The sequence below is a fragment of the Talpa occidentalis genome, unplaced genomic scaffold (assembly GCF_014898055.3).
Source record: "Talpa occidentalis isolate TD23 unplaced genomic scaffold, MPIMG_talOcc4v2.1 talOcc4.6, whole genome shotgun sequence".
Lineage (NCBI taxonomy): Eukaryota > Metazoa > Chordata > Mammalia > Eulipotyphla > Talpidae > Talpa > Talpa occidentalis.
In genome coordinates this window covers 23,574,505-23,593,308 of record NW_023604972.1, presented here as the reverse complement: position 1 = coordinate 23,593,308, position 18,804 = coordinate 23,574,505, and the positions used below count along the sequence as shown (strand labels likewise).

Here is an 18,804-nt window from a genome sequence, read left to right as displayed (position 1 = left end):
AAGTATTTCCCTGCTTCCTGATTTTCCACTCCAAACTATTCTGCATAAGACTATCAAAAGATTATCTTGTCAAAACCATAACTCCTTTACACCTGAAACAGTAAATTCTAAACTGCTTATCCTGAACCTCAAGAATTTCATGATATGGCTTCAATACATTTTTTAAATTTTAGCTCTAATCCCTCATACTATTTATTTATTTATTTTTTAAAAGAAAAGATTTATTTATTTATTTATACAAGTACTGGGTACAGTCAGAAGCACAGGAGGGTGAGAGAATTCACCAGAGCCAGAGCGGGGAGCAGAGCAGGCAGAAGGACCGAAGAACACTGCTGACGGGAGCAGCGGGAGGCAGGAGAGGTCTGCGCACCATGCGGAACCCTCCTCCAGTGACCGGGGGAGCAGCCGGGGATCGACCCGGCGCTGCAGAGGCTGCGGGCACCTTCGCAACCCAGGGCTCAACCGCTGCGCCACCAGGGAGGCCCATCACTCATACTATTTAGAATCTCAGGACCCCTTCAACATGAGTTATACCTTCTTGCCTCTGAACTTGGGCTGTCTCACTATCTAAAATGTTTTTCCATGTTTTCATGGTCTACTCGAAGGATTTTAATCATTCCAGAACAAATAAAAACCTCCATTTCATGAAATTTTCCTGGACTAGTATATCTTCTAGCTCCATGATCCCTTCCTCTTGTGGACTACACTAATATGATACAGCAAATATAGGACAATTCATCATATACTGACTTGTATATACTGTATCATGAACTTCTGTTTCCTTCTTTCATCATCTGACATATTTTTTTCTTTCAACTAGGAAAGTTCCTTGAGAATAGGACTTATGTCGTACACATCTTTAAAGTACTTAAGCTGTGGCACTATTTTAGAAATGGTCAAGATAATTCCAGTGTCAGTTTCTGAAAAGAAATAACAACCACTTTCTTATCAACCCTCCATAGTCCTAAGGCCTAAAACTGAAAGGTACAAAATACTACTTGCTTCCAAATTCTAAAATAAAACCTAATTTGTAACTCTAAAAAGTTATAAATACTGTATTTCACAATACCCTCAACAAAATAGATTTAAAGTAATTAACAGCTTACCGACAATACGGATTTCTTCGAGAGGAATAGCGAAGAGTAAGAAATCTATAATATATGAAAGGTTGGAGCAAACTTCCTTGACCACTGAAATAAACAAATACAGGGTAACAAATATACATTATCAATTTATGTGTACAGTCTCAAAACTTACAAGGCAATTTAACTGGAGAATGAGTATGTTTTCATTCATCAAATTTCTTGTCTAACAGAAGTTACTCTTAGAAAATAAATCTATAATTGTTGAACAGTAAAATGTGGCTGTCTAAATTTCTACAAACATATATTTAAGTATTACTTTTTAAACTTTTAAAAATAACTAAATAAATCAGTGAATGTTATATAAATGATTACATAATAATCACTAATTGATAATTAAGTTTTAAAGCTTTATAAAATACTAAAATGAAAAATGGCTCAAATTATATAAACAAAAAAGTAACAAAATCACAAAGGCTCACTAATAAATTTAGATAGCCTATACTATTTTAAGATTTATTTATTTATGAATACAAGAACTGGGATATAGGCAAGAGGTGTGGAGGGTGAGAGGATTCACCAGAGACAGTAGGGAACAGAACAGACAGACTGACTGAAATACACTGCTGAGGGGAGCAGCGAGTGAGGCAGGAGAGGTCTGCTGCGCCATGTGGGTTGCTCCCTGGCTGCATGGGGATCAAACTCATGCTGCAGAGGCTGCGGATTGCTTTATAGTGTGGTGCTTAACCCCTTGCGCCACCAGGGAGGCCCTACGAAATTTTTTTTTTTTTCCAGTGAGAAGCACATTTATAATACCCCAAGAGTCATATATGTTTATAAAATTCTAAGTCTGAAATTCTCTCCAGGAAAAATTATCTGGATTAAGATATTCACTTATAACTACAAATAAAATGTAACAACTTAACATGGATAGTTAAGTAGCAGAGTTAAGCAAATCACACTGTGATTATTTAATGTAAATTCATTAACTGTGCAGTAGTATGCAACTATTCTAAAATCTTGATTATTATACAGGAACTGTGAAGAAAGCAGAATATAAAATTATATTTTAACACTATTTCTGCAGAAATACATTAAGATGTAAAAAAGTGGAGGGCCTCCCTGGTGGCCTAGGAGTTAAGTCTCAGCGCTATCACCACCACAGTCTGAGTTCAATCCCCAGCTAGGAAGCTAACCCACATATACTGCCGCAGACCTCTCCTGTCTTACCCATTGCTCCTCTTAGCAGTGTGTTTCAGTCAATTCTCCTGTTCTGCTCCCCACTGTGTCTCTGGTGAATCTTCTCCTCCCCTGCACCTCTGGCCTACACCCCAGTTCCTCTATGCAAATACATACATAAGTAAAATTATACAATTATTTAAAGTTTATATTTAATGAGAATAAATTAATCTATTTAAGGGAATAAATGACAAAATCCCCATGTAATTTAATAGAATACTAGAATCTCCATGTAGAGTAGTAGTTTTGGTATGTACCATTTTAACATTCACCAAGTTACATCAAACAAACCACAGAGCTTGGCATGAATCACCACCAAGAAAGAGAAAAATGAGTAAAGGTAAGAGAACAGTAAGTTCCTTTTACTAAGTAAAATTTTGAGTATCTGATCAGGATCACAAAAGAGAGAGATAAACTACCTTTTAAAGCAAACATTTTAGAGTGGAATAACTGACAAATACAGCTGAATCAAATCCCACATTCAACATTCATGGATTATAGCTGGAAGGATTTTAAGCTATTACTCCAACTACCACTAGGTTTTAAATGTGCAAAATCAAGGCTTAGAAGACTAAATTAAGGACAAATATTAACTAGAATCCAGGTCCCTCACATTCAGTAATATCATTCCAGATTTCATCTAGATTATAATATCTAGTTTGGGGCTCTACAACTTGAAGCAACATGTGGGGATACTGTAGTTTCAGAGGAAAACATTCTTAAAAAGAATGGGGAAAATGCATTTATACTAATATGAAGACTGCCAAAGAAAGGAGTAACTATCAGGTATACAAAAAGCCTCACTAATTACTCAAGGCAATGAACATTAAAATGAAAGATTTCATTTACAAAATAAGTTTATTATAAATTAAAGATACGGAAATGAGATAAAGGCATTTTAGAGCACAATACTGCAAGGTCTATTAAATATAAAATACTTCTAGCTTAGACACAGCAAAATCAACTATGGTATCTGTCTTAGAGAAAACACTGCACAAAAATATAAGCAGACAGGTAAACAGCTGTTCACTGCCTCAGTATCTGGAAAAGTAAAAATGTGATAACTATGTCCAGAACAGGGAATGGGTAATAAAATGCTACATACTAATACAATGAAACACAAAAAAAGCCATTAAGTGGAACAAAGCAGACTGCTATATGCCAACATAAATAGATCATAAAAACACTGTATGAGTGAAAAAAAAAAAAAGCAAGATGCAGACAATTGATGCATTACAGTATTTTGATGTAAAAGCCAAAAAGAACAAAGCCCACATCCACAGTATTTATTTTCTATATATCTGTTTCAGTATTTTTAAAGGACTACATACATGTATACTTATCAAACTCTTCTGGAAAGAAGACAAAATTGCCACTAGGCTTCATAATCAAATGATATTTTAGCTTTTATCTGTAATACCTTATTATTTGTGAAACTAAAAGTTGAAAAAGCAGTAATATGAGCAGAACTGTAGTTGTAAAACTTAAATACAAGAGTATTGATGCAGAGGTGACTACTATTTTAATGTTCTAATTTTATTTATATATTTTTTTAAAGATTTATTTATTTATGCATGCAACAGCTGGGGTACAAGCCAAAGATCAGAGATGCGGGGGGGGGGGGGGGGCGGTGAGAGGATCCACCAGAGACAGAAGGGGAACAGAACAGGCAGACTGACTGAAATACACTGCCGAGGGGGAGCAGCGGGGGAGACAGGAGAGGTCTGCCTCGCCATGTGGGTTTCTCTCTGGCTGGCCAGGGATCGAACTCTTGCTGCAGAGGCTGTGGATTGCTTCATAGTGCGGTGCTTAACCCCTAGTGCCACCAAGAGGCCCTTAATGTTCTAATTTTAAAAATAAAAGTTTTCTTTTTGTCAAGCATTATTTCTACAATTAAAATACAAAAATAGGGTCTCCCCGGTGGTACAGCGGGTTGAACGCAGCAATGTGAAGCTGTCTGCAGCCTGTGCTGTCTGCAGCACTGGTTCATTCCTGGCCCACCAAGGAGATTCCCACATGGCAAGGCAGACCTCTCCTGTTTTGCCCACTGCTCCCCTCGGCAGTGTACTTCAGTCCTTCTGCTTGTTCTGCTCCCTGCTCTGTCTCTGGTGAATTCTCTCACCCTCCCTCGCCTCTGGCCTGTACCCCAGTGCTTGTATAAATAAATACATCTTAAAAAAAAAAAAAACTGGAAAAAAACAAAATAAAATAAAATGCAGAAATATATGGGGAGGTAGCAAGCAACATGAATTCCAGACTATAATCTTAAAAGATTTTTCTCTAATATAAGATTTTTCTCTGTAATAGCAGAATGTTTTAAACTAATCTTCCCAAGGTTCTTTGAAATACAGTAATTCTGAAATTAATTTTCAAAATGTCACATAATGAAACTCAAAGAACAGTAAGTAATACAAATTCCTAGATTTACTATTATGTCTCAGGTCCCTGCTATAAAGTGAAAAGATGACCACTAAGGTCCTTTTAGTGCTGTGTATCAGCACGTTACTTCAACAGATTTAAGGAGGATAAAATTCAAGTTAATATATTTATTATGTTCACTAACTTCATCATCAGCTTTCCCAAACAAACATATTTTAATTCTTACCTAAAAAGCATAAAAACTGTAGCAGGCATCAAGAAGATTTCATTACAAGCAATGAATTTCAGAATATTCTGCTGATTAGCACTTAATTTATCCAAAACAGATCTCAGCAAAGGTAAACTATTTGAACCTTTTGCCTAAAACATAAGGAAAAAAAGTTAGAAATTAAGCAGCATTTTTGATCACTCACATTCATTCTTTAGATGAATAGCATATCTCGAGGCACTATAACCAAAAGACCATTGGAAATGATGACAAAAACCTACGAACTAAAGACAGTATCTGGTATATTTTCCTCTTTATTGTATTTGTATATTTAAAAAATTAAAAAGAAAAACAACTTTAATAAGTCATTTTCAAGCTTAATTTTTAAGAAAGATCACATTATCTTACCAAAAATGGCGGTTATTTCTATCAAAAATATGACTACCCAGTAATACAATCAAACGTCTTTTGACTCCTTAGCTAACCAAAGGTAAAACAGGAGTACAATCAAACAACAACAAAAAAAAACCACTAAGAATAAAGAAAAAGGTGAATTCAAGGCAAAATTTGGATATTTTAATTCAAATTTCAGTTCCTATGCAGTCAATTTGCCTGGCACAGTCACGTGAGGAGAAATGTTAGTAAAGCAGCAGTTCTGAATGTAAGTCCAAAAGAAGCGAGTACACTACTTACTGGTAGTTAAATATTGACAGAAAAAGAGATCTCTGGCAATGTATGAAACTTATTTAAAGTCAAAGATTTTTTTTTTTTTAAATAAAGATATTATTTCACATCTCATAAATTCCTCTGGGAACTGGCAGGTAATTTTATAACTACAAAATGTACTGCTTTGTGAAACTCCAACAACAAAAAATTCTAAACTTTCAAATCTCTAAATAATTTAGAACAAGTTTCTAAGAAGTAATGGAACCTTTTGTGACGAATGCCAAAATGTCTTAGAACTCAAATTCATGTCAATTGTATAAATCAGGAGTCAAAAAAAAAGAAAAAACAACATAGTTTTACTTACATCAAGGACCTTTTTTGTGTATGTGGCAGCATGAAGCAAAGAAAATAACAAGACTGGAAAAATACTCACTGAAGAAAACAATTAAGGAAAACACATAAAATTCATCAAGTACTTTGCAAAACACTTTACACGTTAAGTCCAAATAAACAGGTATGAAATGGCATCAGTTAAACTGAACTCAGAGATGGCTTTTGACATACTTTACAACCAAATGAAATGTTTATAATCTGTAAAGGCAAAAATAAACTATTCATTTTCTAAAGCTCAAGAGTTCTTTTTATGATGGAAATACTAAAGATTTTTTTCATTTATTTTTATTAGATAATAAAATACTGTAAGCCTTTCTTAAACAGAAACCTAAACCACCTCAAAGAGTTAGTTAATACAGCTTTTAACCCCACAATGGCTGTCCTAGTGAGAACTAACTTAGCTTTCAAGTACAAAGACAGTCTTTTGCACTGCTTTCATCATGTCAGCTGCTTAGGAAAGTGTGGACTAATAGTTTAAAGAGTCGTTCCCACATTTTCCTCAGCTAAAGATCCTTCATTTCCTTCCTACAAGGGCCTCATTATTTTGGGTACTGTACCTATCAGGTTGTCATAGTCCTCAATTATACAAACAAAAGAGAAGTTTTATACTTGGGTTTGTGTATAGTCAATTAAAAGTATCATCAGTTTAATTACAAACATATGCAAAGGATCCTTACATTTTGAATTGAACTGCTTGGTTTTATGTCACGGACACAACATTTTTATTCAACTTTCTAAAAAAACAGTGAGAAGACCCTATTTACCCCAATACCTGCCAGGTTAGGAAAAACAAAAAATTTGTCAAGTACTTACATGAAATAGCACAGATTGTTAATCAATCATGAATGGCACAAAATATACTTGTCCTGAAAATATTAGCAGTTTCTAAGAAACAAACAATTACATTTCTGGATACTAACTGAAAATCTGGTGTGACACAATGTGAGTACTAAATTCATTATAACCTAACTCATTTAGGATTCAAAATTTTCTAACTTCCAATTGGTGAGCAAGAAAGATATTGACCTACATCCAAATATTAGAAGAATCCTAACTCTGTACTAAAGTTCTCCAAATTAATAACTTGTCCAATTCTTCCCTGCCATTCATAAGAATGAAAAAAAATGTTAAATTCCTGAATATAATTTTTTTTTAATAGAGGCATGTTTTATTTATTTGTTTGTTTGTTTGTTTGTTTGTTTATACAAGCACTGGGTACAGTCAGAAACGCGGGAGGGTGAGAAAATTCACCAGAGCCAGAGTGGGGAGCAGAGCAGGCAGAAGGACCGAAGTACACTGCTGAGGGGAGCAGAGGGAGGCAGGAAAGGTCTGCGCGCCATGTGGGACCCTCCTCCGGTGGCCGGGGAGCAGCCAGGGATCGAACCAGCGCCGCAGAGGCTGCGGGCAGCCTCGCAACCCAGCGCTCAACCACTGCGCCACCAGGGAGGCCGTGAATATAATTTTTATTCATTGTATCAATATATTACACAAAACACAGCACATATAATATATACTAACATCACATATTACATATAACATATAAATCAAGCAATTTCATACTTATTAATTAATCATGAATTCCTTTGAAACTGATGAAAGCTACAACCCTTTCCTCTCTAAGGACACTGTAAAACTCTGTTCCTTCTTAAATAATTCAACTTAAGCTTTGACACACATCCTCAATTGACACCTGATTCAATGAAGAGGCAATGTCAGGTCAAAATCTGGATTCTAGTCCAGGTTCTGACACTACATTTCTCTAGGCCAAGTTTCATCTTCTGTGGAAAGAATACATAGTAGTCAAAGTTAAAGATTTCTAATGAGTTTTTTACTTCTAACATTCTATAGTTCAAAATATTTGATGGGCCTCCCTGGTGGCACAGGCAGTTGAGCACAGCGCTGTGAGGCTGTCCGCAGCCTCTGCAGTGCCGGTTCGATCCCCACTGGCCTCAGAGCAACCCACATGGCGAGCAGACCTCTCCTGTCTCCCCCACTGCTCCCATCAGCAGTGTATTTCTGTCAGTCTGCCTGTTCTGTTCCCCGCCGCACATCTGGCCTGTACCCCTGATCTTGTATAAAAAAAAAAAAATTTTGATAAGAGAGTCATAATTTTAGTTTTCAATGTCACTTTTAAACTACCCAAAAACATAAGGGATGTAAAGTCTACAATTTAAACCCTAAGCACCTATCACTGTTACAGCAAGTACAATTTGTCACCTTTGTAAGAGCAAAGATCAGAACACAACTTAGTAATAGGACTCTGGGCTCACTTTTATTTATTACCATAATACTCAACTACTTCAGGAATCAAATTAGTATTTCTGGCCAATTACTACTTTACGTTATTCTCACCACTTCTACTTGGCTCCCTTTCCCCTCCCCCCCATAAGAATTTAAGGGATATGAGACACTTAATCTTCAACATTTCCCATAGAGGAGCTAGCAAATAATCAATTGCACAAAAGGGCAGAGAAGAGACACTGTCTTCACTGAACAAGAGTCTCATTTCGTACCATCTAAAACATAAACCCAACAAATCTCACTGACCACCTATTCTGTGCTATGCACTGACCTGGTAGTCAGTCTTGATATATTCAATTTGCTCTACTTTAATTATCTGTAAAACAGTTTCTATCATTTCTGCTTCTCTCTGATGAAACTTTAGGCTACTCAACAGTAGAACCAGCAACCTGTACAAAATATCCATTATTATCACAGAAAAGCAAGAATTTTAATACTGGTACTATAAAGGGCCTAAATGAACAGGATTGACAAAATGGCAATCCAATGATAGAGATTATCTAGTGAATTTTACCTAAAAACTAACAAATACAAATTAGGATGAGACATTACAGACCTAATCATGCACTGAAATGAAAAAAAAAAATTTAGCTTTGCATTACAAACCATTTATATTTTCTTCATAAAGCAAGGAATTTAAACAGCATCTCCAAATACTGTTATAGATAAGCAGAACTACCAGGTATGTCTAGGTACAGACATAGCTATGTCTAGGTTTAAATGTTTTTAAACTACATTTAAGTACTACTCACCCATTAACTGCAGATTAGATATACCTTGTCAGCATTACTACTTACTAACCAATGTTTTATCAGGCAAATTATTTTAAAATCTTTGAGTCTCGGGTCTCCCTGGTGGCAGAAGGGTTAGTCTCAGTACTATCAAGCTACAGCCAGCCACTTGTAGCAAGAGTTCGATCCTGGCCCAGGGAGCTAACCCACATAGTGCAGCAGACCTCTCCTATCTGGCCCACCGCTCCTCTCAGCAGTTATTTCAATAGATCTGCCTGTTGTGCTTCCCACTCTGTCTCTGGTGAAACTCTCACCTCCCATACCTATGGCCTATACCCTAGTTCTTGTATGCATAAATAAATGGGTTTTTTTTTAAAGATTTATTTTTACACAAGAACCAGGGTACAGGCCAGATGCACAGGAGGGTGAGAAGATTCACCAGAGACAGTGGGGAACAAAACAGGCAGACTGACTGAAATACTGCTGAAGGGAGCAGCGGGCGAGACAGGAGAGGTCTGCTTAGTCATGTGGGACCCTCGCCTGCCAGCTGGGATCAAACCAACACTGCAGAGGCTGCGGACATCTTCACAGCAGCACTCAACTGCCTGCACTACCAGGGAGATCCATAAATAAGTCTTTAAAAAAATAAATAAATAAAATCCTTCAGTCTCAAAAATATGATGCTCACTGATTATTTTTTTCAGTGTGGCAAGAATTAAATACGTCAAATTCACAAATACTTGCAAAACTAGTGTCCAAAAATTTGTTTCCTCCTATTCCTTTATTTAAAAGAAAAGCCTATTATTTTAAAGGTATTATTTAAAATTTAATATTTTGGGGCCTCCCTGATGCAGTAGGGGTTAAGTCTCAGCACTATCACCATGTGGGGCTGAGTTCCATCTCCAGCCAGGGGACTAACCAATATATGGCGCAGCAGACATCTCCTGTCTTGCCTGATGCTCCCCTCAGCAGTGTATTTCAGTAGATCTGCCTGTTCTGCTCCCCACTCTGTCTCTGATGAATCCTCTCACTCCCTCGTACCTCTGGCCTATACCCCAGTTCTTGTATGCAAAAACAAATCTTTAAAAAACAAATCTTTAAAAAAATTTCATAAAGTAAAAATAATGTAGTAGGCATTATTTTGTCTTAAAGACCAATTTTATTGTACTTTTCATTACGTGTAGTTGTATCACAGATACTAAAAAATTCTTGAGCAGTACTTTCCAAAGCCCAAATACTTTCCTGAGGGATGACCCACAGGGGAGAAAAAACAGATTAATTTAGGAAACACTAGTAATTCTTCTATTCTCACAAAATATATTAGCATATCAAAGGTCTTATAATAAAGAAACCTATTAACATTATTTAACCCATTGCTTTCCAAACTTACCGAACTATAGACCTCCCTGCATGCAGCCTGCCCCCTCCACCCTCCCTCTTCCTCTTTAGGACACCTATTATCATTTCCCACAACATCATTTTTTAAATGTGTAAACCTAAAACTCCAAATATGTTATTTAATTATCATTAGTTCCAGTGATTTTCCACGTGTCCTTATTTTCTACCCAATCCACTGCAAACACTGATTGCTTATTTGTTAATTACTCCATTCTCTGCTTAAATAATTTACTTTGTGATGAATTTCATTTCTAGCTCACTTTAAAAGAGCTAAGGATTTCTCTTTGAAGCTATACATCTGACACTTTCCCAAAGATGTCAATCAAATGAAAGAAAATTTTATTTTTTTATTTTAACATTTATCATTTTTTACTCAAATTTTAGAAAATTTTAAAATTAAGTACTGCAGGGGCTTGTTTTTTTAATCTGAATTTTAAAATATCCACTGCTAATAGAGAAGCTTACCTGCAGTAAGAACAAAGATAAGTTTAAAATTCCCATATCAGTTCTTTAAAATGTGGATTTCACACTTTAGGTTCAGAAATTCTTATACTACTGCATCTTCATTCAAATGAAGTATCAACAAACCAACTCAGGATTCATGAATGCCCTCATTATCAAACTCTTCCTATTGCAAAAAATAATCAGAAAAAAATTCCAAGTGCTCTGTAGGCAATTTCACTGTCAAATAAGTATAAAAGGATACTTGTTACGGGGTAGGAATTGACGAAGATGAGTGAATACAAAAGGTAGTGGCAGCTGTCTTCTAACAAAGCTTGAGCCAGGAATGCTCTGCTTAACTGGAAGTGCGGTAATCTTTGGTGCAGCCTCAGAGCACTGGTAAGAGCGTTTGCCAGCAAAGCACGTTGGTAAAAGTTTGCTGCTTCATGTAACCTAAAATTATCAGAGGAGAGGTTATGATGAGACATAAACAACTACCATGTTTCTTCCTCCTTTGTGAATTGCATCATAATTGCACAACACCTAAATCTACTACTTGTCAATAGAAAAAAGTACTTGGACCTCCTTAGAAGCATCACTTCATCTACCTACCCTACTGAATTTTATAAAGCATTCTGCTTATTAAGTTAAAAAGTCAAAAATGCAAAAAATATGAATCCATCTCATTCTCACACATCTATTTTTCTTCAGATTTTCAATTTCATGTTAGTTTTCACAAGCAGATGATATATACTACCCCTCAGTTGGTAATATTATTAGGCTATTAACGCCTTAAGGATGAGACATGTTTTATTTGTCCCGGCCCCTTAACAGTTGCATTTAAAAGGTATTCCATTAAAAAACTGAACAATTAATATCAAGCACAGAAAAATATAATACATACCCAAGAAGTGGCAGAACAAACAAAGCAGAGCAGTAAACTGTGAACAAGCGAGACAGCCACATAGCTGTGTCCAGTTTATTGGTCATCATGAATTGCTAAATTTAAAAAAGAAAAAAAAAGGTTGCCATAAACTAAACATGGAAATTATTTTTAAAGATGATGATTATGTATGTTATGTTATTTTAAAAAAAAAAAAAGATTTATTTATTTATACAAGAACTGGGGTATAGGTCAGAGGCGTGGGAGGGTGAGAGAATTCACCAGAGAGAGCGGGGAGCAGAACAGGCAGACAGACCGAAGACACTGCTGAGGGGAGCAGCGGGAGAGGCAGGAGAGGTCTGCCACACCATGTGGGTTTCTCCCTGGCTGGCTGGGAATAGAACCTGCGCTGTAGAGGCTGCAGACAGCTTCACAGTGCAGCTCTCAACCCGCTGCGCCACCGGGGAGGCCCTATTTATGTTATTTCTATTCAAAATGTTTTAATGGGACCTCCCTGGTGGTGCAAGGGCTTAACACGCAACCTATGAAGCAGTCCACAGCCTCTGCAGCACGAGTTCAATCTAATTAGGAAAGAAAAATCTAATTAGGAAAGAAAAATCTGAACACAAATTTAAGTACAACTATCATAGTCCTTAAACACTTGTAATACTGGCGTTTCATCTATTTTAAAGTTTTTTATTAAATTTATTTATGTATACAAGAGCTGGGGTATAGACCAGAGGTACGGGGTTGTGGGGGGGGGGTTGAGAGGATTCACCAGAGACAGAGTGGGGAGCAGAACAGGCAGATCCACTGAAATACACTGCTGAGGGGAGCAATGGGAGAGACAGGAGGGCTCTGCTGCGCCATGTGGGTTAACTCCCTGGCAGGGGATCGAACTAGTGCTGTGGTGGCTGCTGATAGCTTCATAGTGCTGAGATTTAACCCCTTGTGCCACCAGGGAGGCCCCACTTCTCTATTTTAAAAGAACATTAAATAAGAACTAATTGCTCCCTAGAGAACCACAATGCCTATTCTTAGAAAGTCTTAAATTCAAATAGGTAGTTCTCAGATCCGAATAAAAAGGCATCGAATAAAAGGCATCATACAAAGTCAGTTTGGTTTAAATAAACGTCACAAAGAAGACAAGTAGTCATTTAATATTAATCACTCTGGCCAATGGTTGATTTGCCTATGATATGCTGGACAAGAGTCCAGCATATCATAGTGCTCAAAACGAAGCTTTTCGTTGTTAAAATAGCACCTGCCTCTCAGATTTCATGACTTTCTTCTTTATCCAGAAGCTACCCCATAAGTCTTACCCCTAGTTTCAGTGACTCTAGATTAAACTTCCATAGTGGGGACCTTCCTGGTGGCACAAGGGGTTAAGTCACAGCACTAAGAAGCTATCAGCAGCCACTGCAGAACTAGTTCGATCCCTGCCCAGGGAGCTAACCCACATGGCACAGTAGACCTCTCCTGTCTCACCAGCTGCTCCCCTCAGCAGTTTATTTCAGTCAATCCGCCTGTTCTGTTTCCCACTGTCTCTGGTGAGTCCTCTCATCCCCATACCTCTCGCCTCAACCTCAGTTCTTGTATGCATAAATAAATAAATCTTTAAAAAAAAATACGTATATAAAACAAAAATTTCACAAAACCAATCATTACCGTGTGTGGATTTTGGTATTTTATTCTATTTAATGTTTTAGAAATACTTAAGTATTTCCACCAGAGTAATTTGAGAACTCACCAACAAGTCTTACTTAACCTGGAGTCTAAAAACACTGCACTAAGCCATCTAGTGTATCTTCTGAAAAAAGGAACTAAAAACTTCTAGGAAAAAAATCCAAGTACATTTTAAAATTCAAGGATGTTTAATGCATGTCTTTTAAAACAGTGCTCACTCAGCAAAAGAGACAATAACAAAAACAAAGAGAAACCCCACCAACTGGGAGAACATTTTTGCACCCAACACTAATGATAAAGGACTGATCACAAAAATCTGCAAAGAGCTGGTGAGACTCAACAACAACAAAGAAAATAATCCAGTCAAAAAATGGGCAGAAGAGCTTAAAAGAAACTTCTCTGAAGAGGAAATGCAAATGGCCAACAGGCATATGAAAAAATGTTCAACATCACTTGTCATCAGGGAAATGCAAATCAAAACTACCATGAGATACCATCTTACACCAGTGAGAATGGCACATATTAAAAAAACTAGCAACAACAAATGTTGGCGAGGGTGTGGAGAAAAAGGAACTCTTCTGCACTGTTGGTGGGAGTGCAAACTGGTCCAACCACTGTGGAAAGCTGTATGGAGATTTCTGGATCTACTAAACATAGAGCTTCCATATGATCCAGCAATTCCACTCCTAGGTATTTACCCAAAGGACACAGAAACATCAATTCCAAAGAACACCTGCACCCCTATGTTTATAGCAGCACTGTTTACAATAGCTAAGCTTTGGAAACAACCCAAATGCCCAAAAATAGATGACTGGATCAAGAAGATGTGGTACATATATACCATGGAATATTACTCAGCATTCAAAAAAGATAAACACATGCAATTTGCAGCAACATGGATGGCGCTGGAAGGGATCATGCTCAGCGAAATAAGCCAAAAAGAAAAAGAAAAATACCGGATGGTCTCACTCATAGCAGGAATCTAGAGAAAACTTAAATAAGGGACCAGGAAAATGAATAACTACAAGAAAGTGAAAATCAAAATCAACAAAAAACTATGAACCAGAGACACTTTTAGGGGGGCGGGGGTGGGAGGGAGGGATTGGGGTCAGAATGGGGAGGCTGCAATTGTATGGGGAATATAACAATAAAATTTATTAAAAAGAAAAAAAAAATAAATAAAATAAAAAAAAAAAAACTTGCATTTTGAAAAACAACTAAAATAGACAAATTATTAGCCAGCTAATTTAAAAAAAATAGGGCAGAAGCCCAAATATCTAAATAAGAAAGATGCCACCAGGAAATGTTATTTTTTTAAAAATCACCAAAGGATACTTCAGACTCTCTGAAGATAAATTTGAAATTCTAGATTCACATAATTTTATTTGGTGAAAAAGTTATTCTACTAAAAGTATCAATTCCTTTTTATCAAACTTTACGAAAGGAAAGTGTTGGTATTCAAGCTACAGATAGGTACCAAAGCAACTCTCTTTACTTAAAGAACTTCCTGGTTGAAAACAAAAATCTTGAATATCCGAAATCATTAAAATGAAATGTTAATAATGCTACAAACATTGTCCAAACCTTTGATTTATTGGAAATTTTCTTGAATCCTTCTTATAAAAAAAGGAAAATAAAGCATTGTAGCACACTGTTTCATTTTTAAAGTGTTACTTAATTTTTTATACATTGAAAGATAGAAATAAACTGAATGTCAGTATTGTGTGAGGCTGACAGGACTCCATATTCTATTCAAGTAATTTTGAATATTAATGAAGGATTATGTATTAAATTGTCTGATGGACTATTTCATATCTTTGGGCAAGTAGTGGAACAAGAACCATCTTTTTAAAAAGATTTATTTATTTCTTATTTATGCACACAAGTGCTGGGGTGTAGGTCAGAGGTGTGGGGGATTGGGGGTGAGAGCATTCACCAATTCACCACAGGCAGAGTAGGGAGCAAAACAGGCAGATCTACAGAAGTACACTGCTGAGGGGAGCAGTGGGTGAGACAGGAGAGGTCTGCTGCGTCATTTGGGTCACCTCCCTGGCCAGGGATTGAACTCATGCAGCAATGTCTGCCTATAGCTACATGGTGCTGACACTTAACCCCCTGCACCAACAGGGAGACCCTGCAGCCAGAAACATTTTAAGAAAATGTTTGGAGGAAGCCTAAGAGTTACAGCTAGTAGTGAAGAAGCCCTTTGTGATTAGACCTTTGTGATTAACCCATGACCACACCCCTAAAATGTCTAAACTGTTACTTGCACCCAATACTATAGACATAAAATAAAAAAAAATTGGTATTATTATTTTCCTTTGTTGAAATGTGACTTGTCAAACTACAAGCAAAAATGAATGAACAAAGTTCTACTATGTGTCATTTGCCAAAACTGCTAGCTTGTACTCTGTGCTCACAAATGTCAACATAATCAGGTATCAGAGGAATATAAAAGAAAGACTAGTCTATCTGCTGCCATAGGCACAGCTAATTTTCCCAGTTAATCCATAAATAGAACTGATTTGAAGAAAATATGGTCTTTACAGTTCATGAATAGAGCCACAGTCATACTGGTACAGCTTGAATGGGTTATCTTTGTGTCCTTCCTTTTGCTTCCAGGAGAGAGCCCAAACCCCTGACTCTGTGCCTCCAAAGGAGAATGCCCAACCCAATGGGCTATGGTGGAAGACTAAGGGTGCTTTGATGGTGGGTAAACTATGGTGATCACAATTGAGCAGAGAAATTCTATATTGTGAAAATACAAGTATGTTAAGTATTAACAATATTTATAGTATTATATGTATAATATTATATGTACAATATTAAATATAACATGTACAATATTAAAAAAGTTAATTGTAGAACTGAGGCTATCATTAGGGTAGAATGTGGGAGGAGTTTGGGAACAATGGGGGATGTTGCTGAATGGACCGTGGTGAAAGATTACTGATGCTTTGGTGGTGGATGTGGTGTAACAAGATGTATTTGTAGAAATGTGACTCTGTGTCCCTAGGACATATAGTGCTGTAAATCACCATCACCTCAATAAACATTATTTTGAAAATAAAAAAAAAAAAAAAAAAATAAAACAGTGCTCACTATAATACAGGTCATTAGAGAAATATGCTTCTGTTTTTTCTGTATCCAAACCTACTATGATGTGAATTCTCTATATTAAATGATAACTAATAGTCAAGTGAAAGGATGAATCTAATTTAATATGCTCAGTTTCTCTATAGTCAGACTTTCCGTCAGTCTGAAACTCTAATTTTAGACCATTTCCTTTTAAGACTTGTTTAAGATGTTCATTTTGTGATAAATCATGGAGCCATGTGTCTCATTTCATACACTTTTACATGTATTACACAATAAAAAAGGTTTACAAAATGTATTGGTTTACATTTGAACTCAATTGCCCCAACATGTTATAAATGGTTCTGGGGGGAAAAAAAAAAATCAATGGTTTTTTGTGTGGAAAACTATTCAGTTTCAAATATCCAGCCGTAGAATACATAGTAATTACAAAGGCAAAAGAGATAAAAATAACAGAGTAATTAGTGAACACTACCTTAAGGAAATAATCAAACTTGGTATCGCCAAAGATGGGCTAAAATAACACAAATACTTTCTGACAGATAATGTACTAAGAAGGACAAACTAGCCATTATTCCTAGGAAATCTTCCTACCGATGTAATATAGACTATCACCTCCTATGCAGTATTTAACCTGAATTTAGTCATCAGGGGATAAAGATCTGACAACTTCCACAAAAAAAGCCTAGACTCCAGAAAGACAAAATGAGAAGAGGGCAAAGGAACTGGCAGATTTAAAGAAACTAAAAGTCAATAACGACAATGCATGCTTTTTGAATGAGTCCTGGAAAAGGATAAAGCAGCTTTAAAGGACAATTGAGGAAATGTGAATATGGATTGTACATTAAGTAATAACATGTATCAATGTCAAATCTCCCAAATTTAACTCCAAAATGACAGCGATGACTGCACTGCGATCATGTTATCACGTAGAATACTTCAGTATCTGTGGTTTAACTACCATTAAGAATGTAACTAGGGGTCTCCCTGGTGGTGCAAGGGGTTAAGACACATCCTATGAAACTATCAGCAGCCACTGCAGCAGGAGTTCAATCCCCTACCAGGGAGCTATCCACGTGGCGCCGCAGACCTCTCCTGTCTTGCCTGCTGCTCCCCTCAGAAGAATATTGCAGTCTGCCTGTTCTGTTCCCACTCTGTCTCTGGTGAATCCTCTCACCCCCCACACCTTTGGCCTGTACCCCAGTTCTTGTATGCATGAATAAATCTTTTTAAAAAAGCCTTAGAGAAGAATATAAAATATACAGAAGCATGACTTTTCTTTTCGTATGACGAAAGAAAAAAGAATGAGTGCTCTCCTTCCTTTTCATATTTCTGCACAGTGGCATAGCATGGGGCAAAAACGTGTTCTCTGCCGGCCCGCCTGAGCGGAATGAGGCGCGTGTCATGACACAACCTCAAGTGACTGTTCAACCTTGGGACCTAGGACAATCAGAGACTGAAGAGTAGGGAGCGGCAAGAAGGCCCAAATTCTAAGGCATACAGGTGAGAGCCACCTGCTTCAGGTTGGCTCGTGGTAGCTTCTGAAAGACAAACTTGAAACTCCATCTACCTCTTCGCTCACGATCTCCCCGCCACCTGCCTCCCACCAATCACTAATCCCACTCTTAAAAGCCCCCAGCTTCTGCAACACCCCAAATCCGACTAGCAAACCCCAGCTCCTTTCTAATTCTCAGAGCAAAGCAAGCCACACGACCCTGCAGACTCACTCACCACCGCGCCCGCCCCTTGGGGGCCGTTTGGGGTCGTATCAGCCATGGAGGACTCACACGCGCTTCTGGGAAGCTGGAACCGGGCAAGGAGAAGAAAGAAGGGCTGTCAGCGCCGAGACCACGACCCGAGCAACCGGTCTCCCACCCGGGCCTCCACCCGCGCGCCCCGCCGGAACCCCGAGCCTCCGCAGAAATAAGCCTTTCCCACCTCGGTGCACTGGGCTGCGCTCGGGACACCCGTACTGGCCTGGAAATACCTGCCCCGCACCGAGCTCAAAGCTGGGTTTCTAGAAAGACCCAAGTGAAGGCGGAGCCTCGGAGCAAGGCCCAACACAGCCGACCCAATGCCGCCTGCTCCTGGGTTCCCCGAACCGGAAATGCTCCTTTCACTTCCTTGGGGAAGAGGCGGTGACGTGGGGGGGGCAGAGGGCGCGGTGCTTGATGGGAAATGTAGTTTTTCCTGTCTACATTGCACTGTTCGGAGGAAGTCTGACAGGGCAAATTTTCTCTCCTTTGTAGCTCACAGAAGGCTGTTCCTTTCCATGTCCAAGCTACGAAATCTCTACTTAGG

The 18,804-nt window shown here is 37.7% G+C and overlaps 1 protein-coding gene across 2 annotated transcripts in view; it reads right to left on the bottom strand.

The window, feature by feature from the left end:
- The window catches only part of TMEM33 (transmembrane protein 33), a 28,687-nt gene extending 10,083 nt beyond the window's left edge, over positions 1–18,604 (bottom strand). For both annotated transcript variants that reach the window (XM_037529791.2, XM_037529790.2), the window contains exons 1-7: positions 18,442–18,604; positions 18,235–18,306; positions 11,743–11,837; positions 11,104–11,291; positions 5,939–6,006; positions 4,927–5,060; positions 1,107–1,190 (exon numbers count right to left, since the gene is read on the bottom strand). In XM_037529791.2, the coding sequence (XP_037385688.1) occupies positions 1,107–1,190; positions 4,927–5,060; positions 5,939–6,006; positions 11,104–11,291; positions 11,743–11,837; positions 18,235–18,279 (614 nt within the window). In that variant the 5' untranslated portion in view covers positions 18,280–18,306; positions 18,442–18,604. The remainder of the gene's footprint in view (positions 1–1,106; positions 1,191–4,926; positions 5,061–5,938; positions 6,007–11,103; positions 11,292–11,742; positions 11,838–18,234; positions 18,307–18,441) is intronic.
- Between the last annotated feature and the right edge of the window lie 200 nt (positions 18,605–18,804).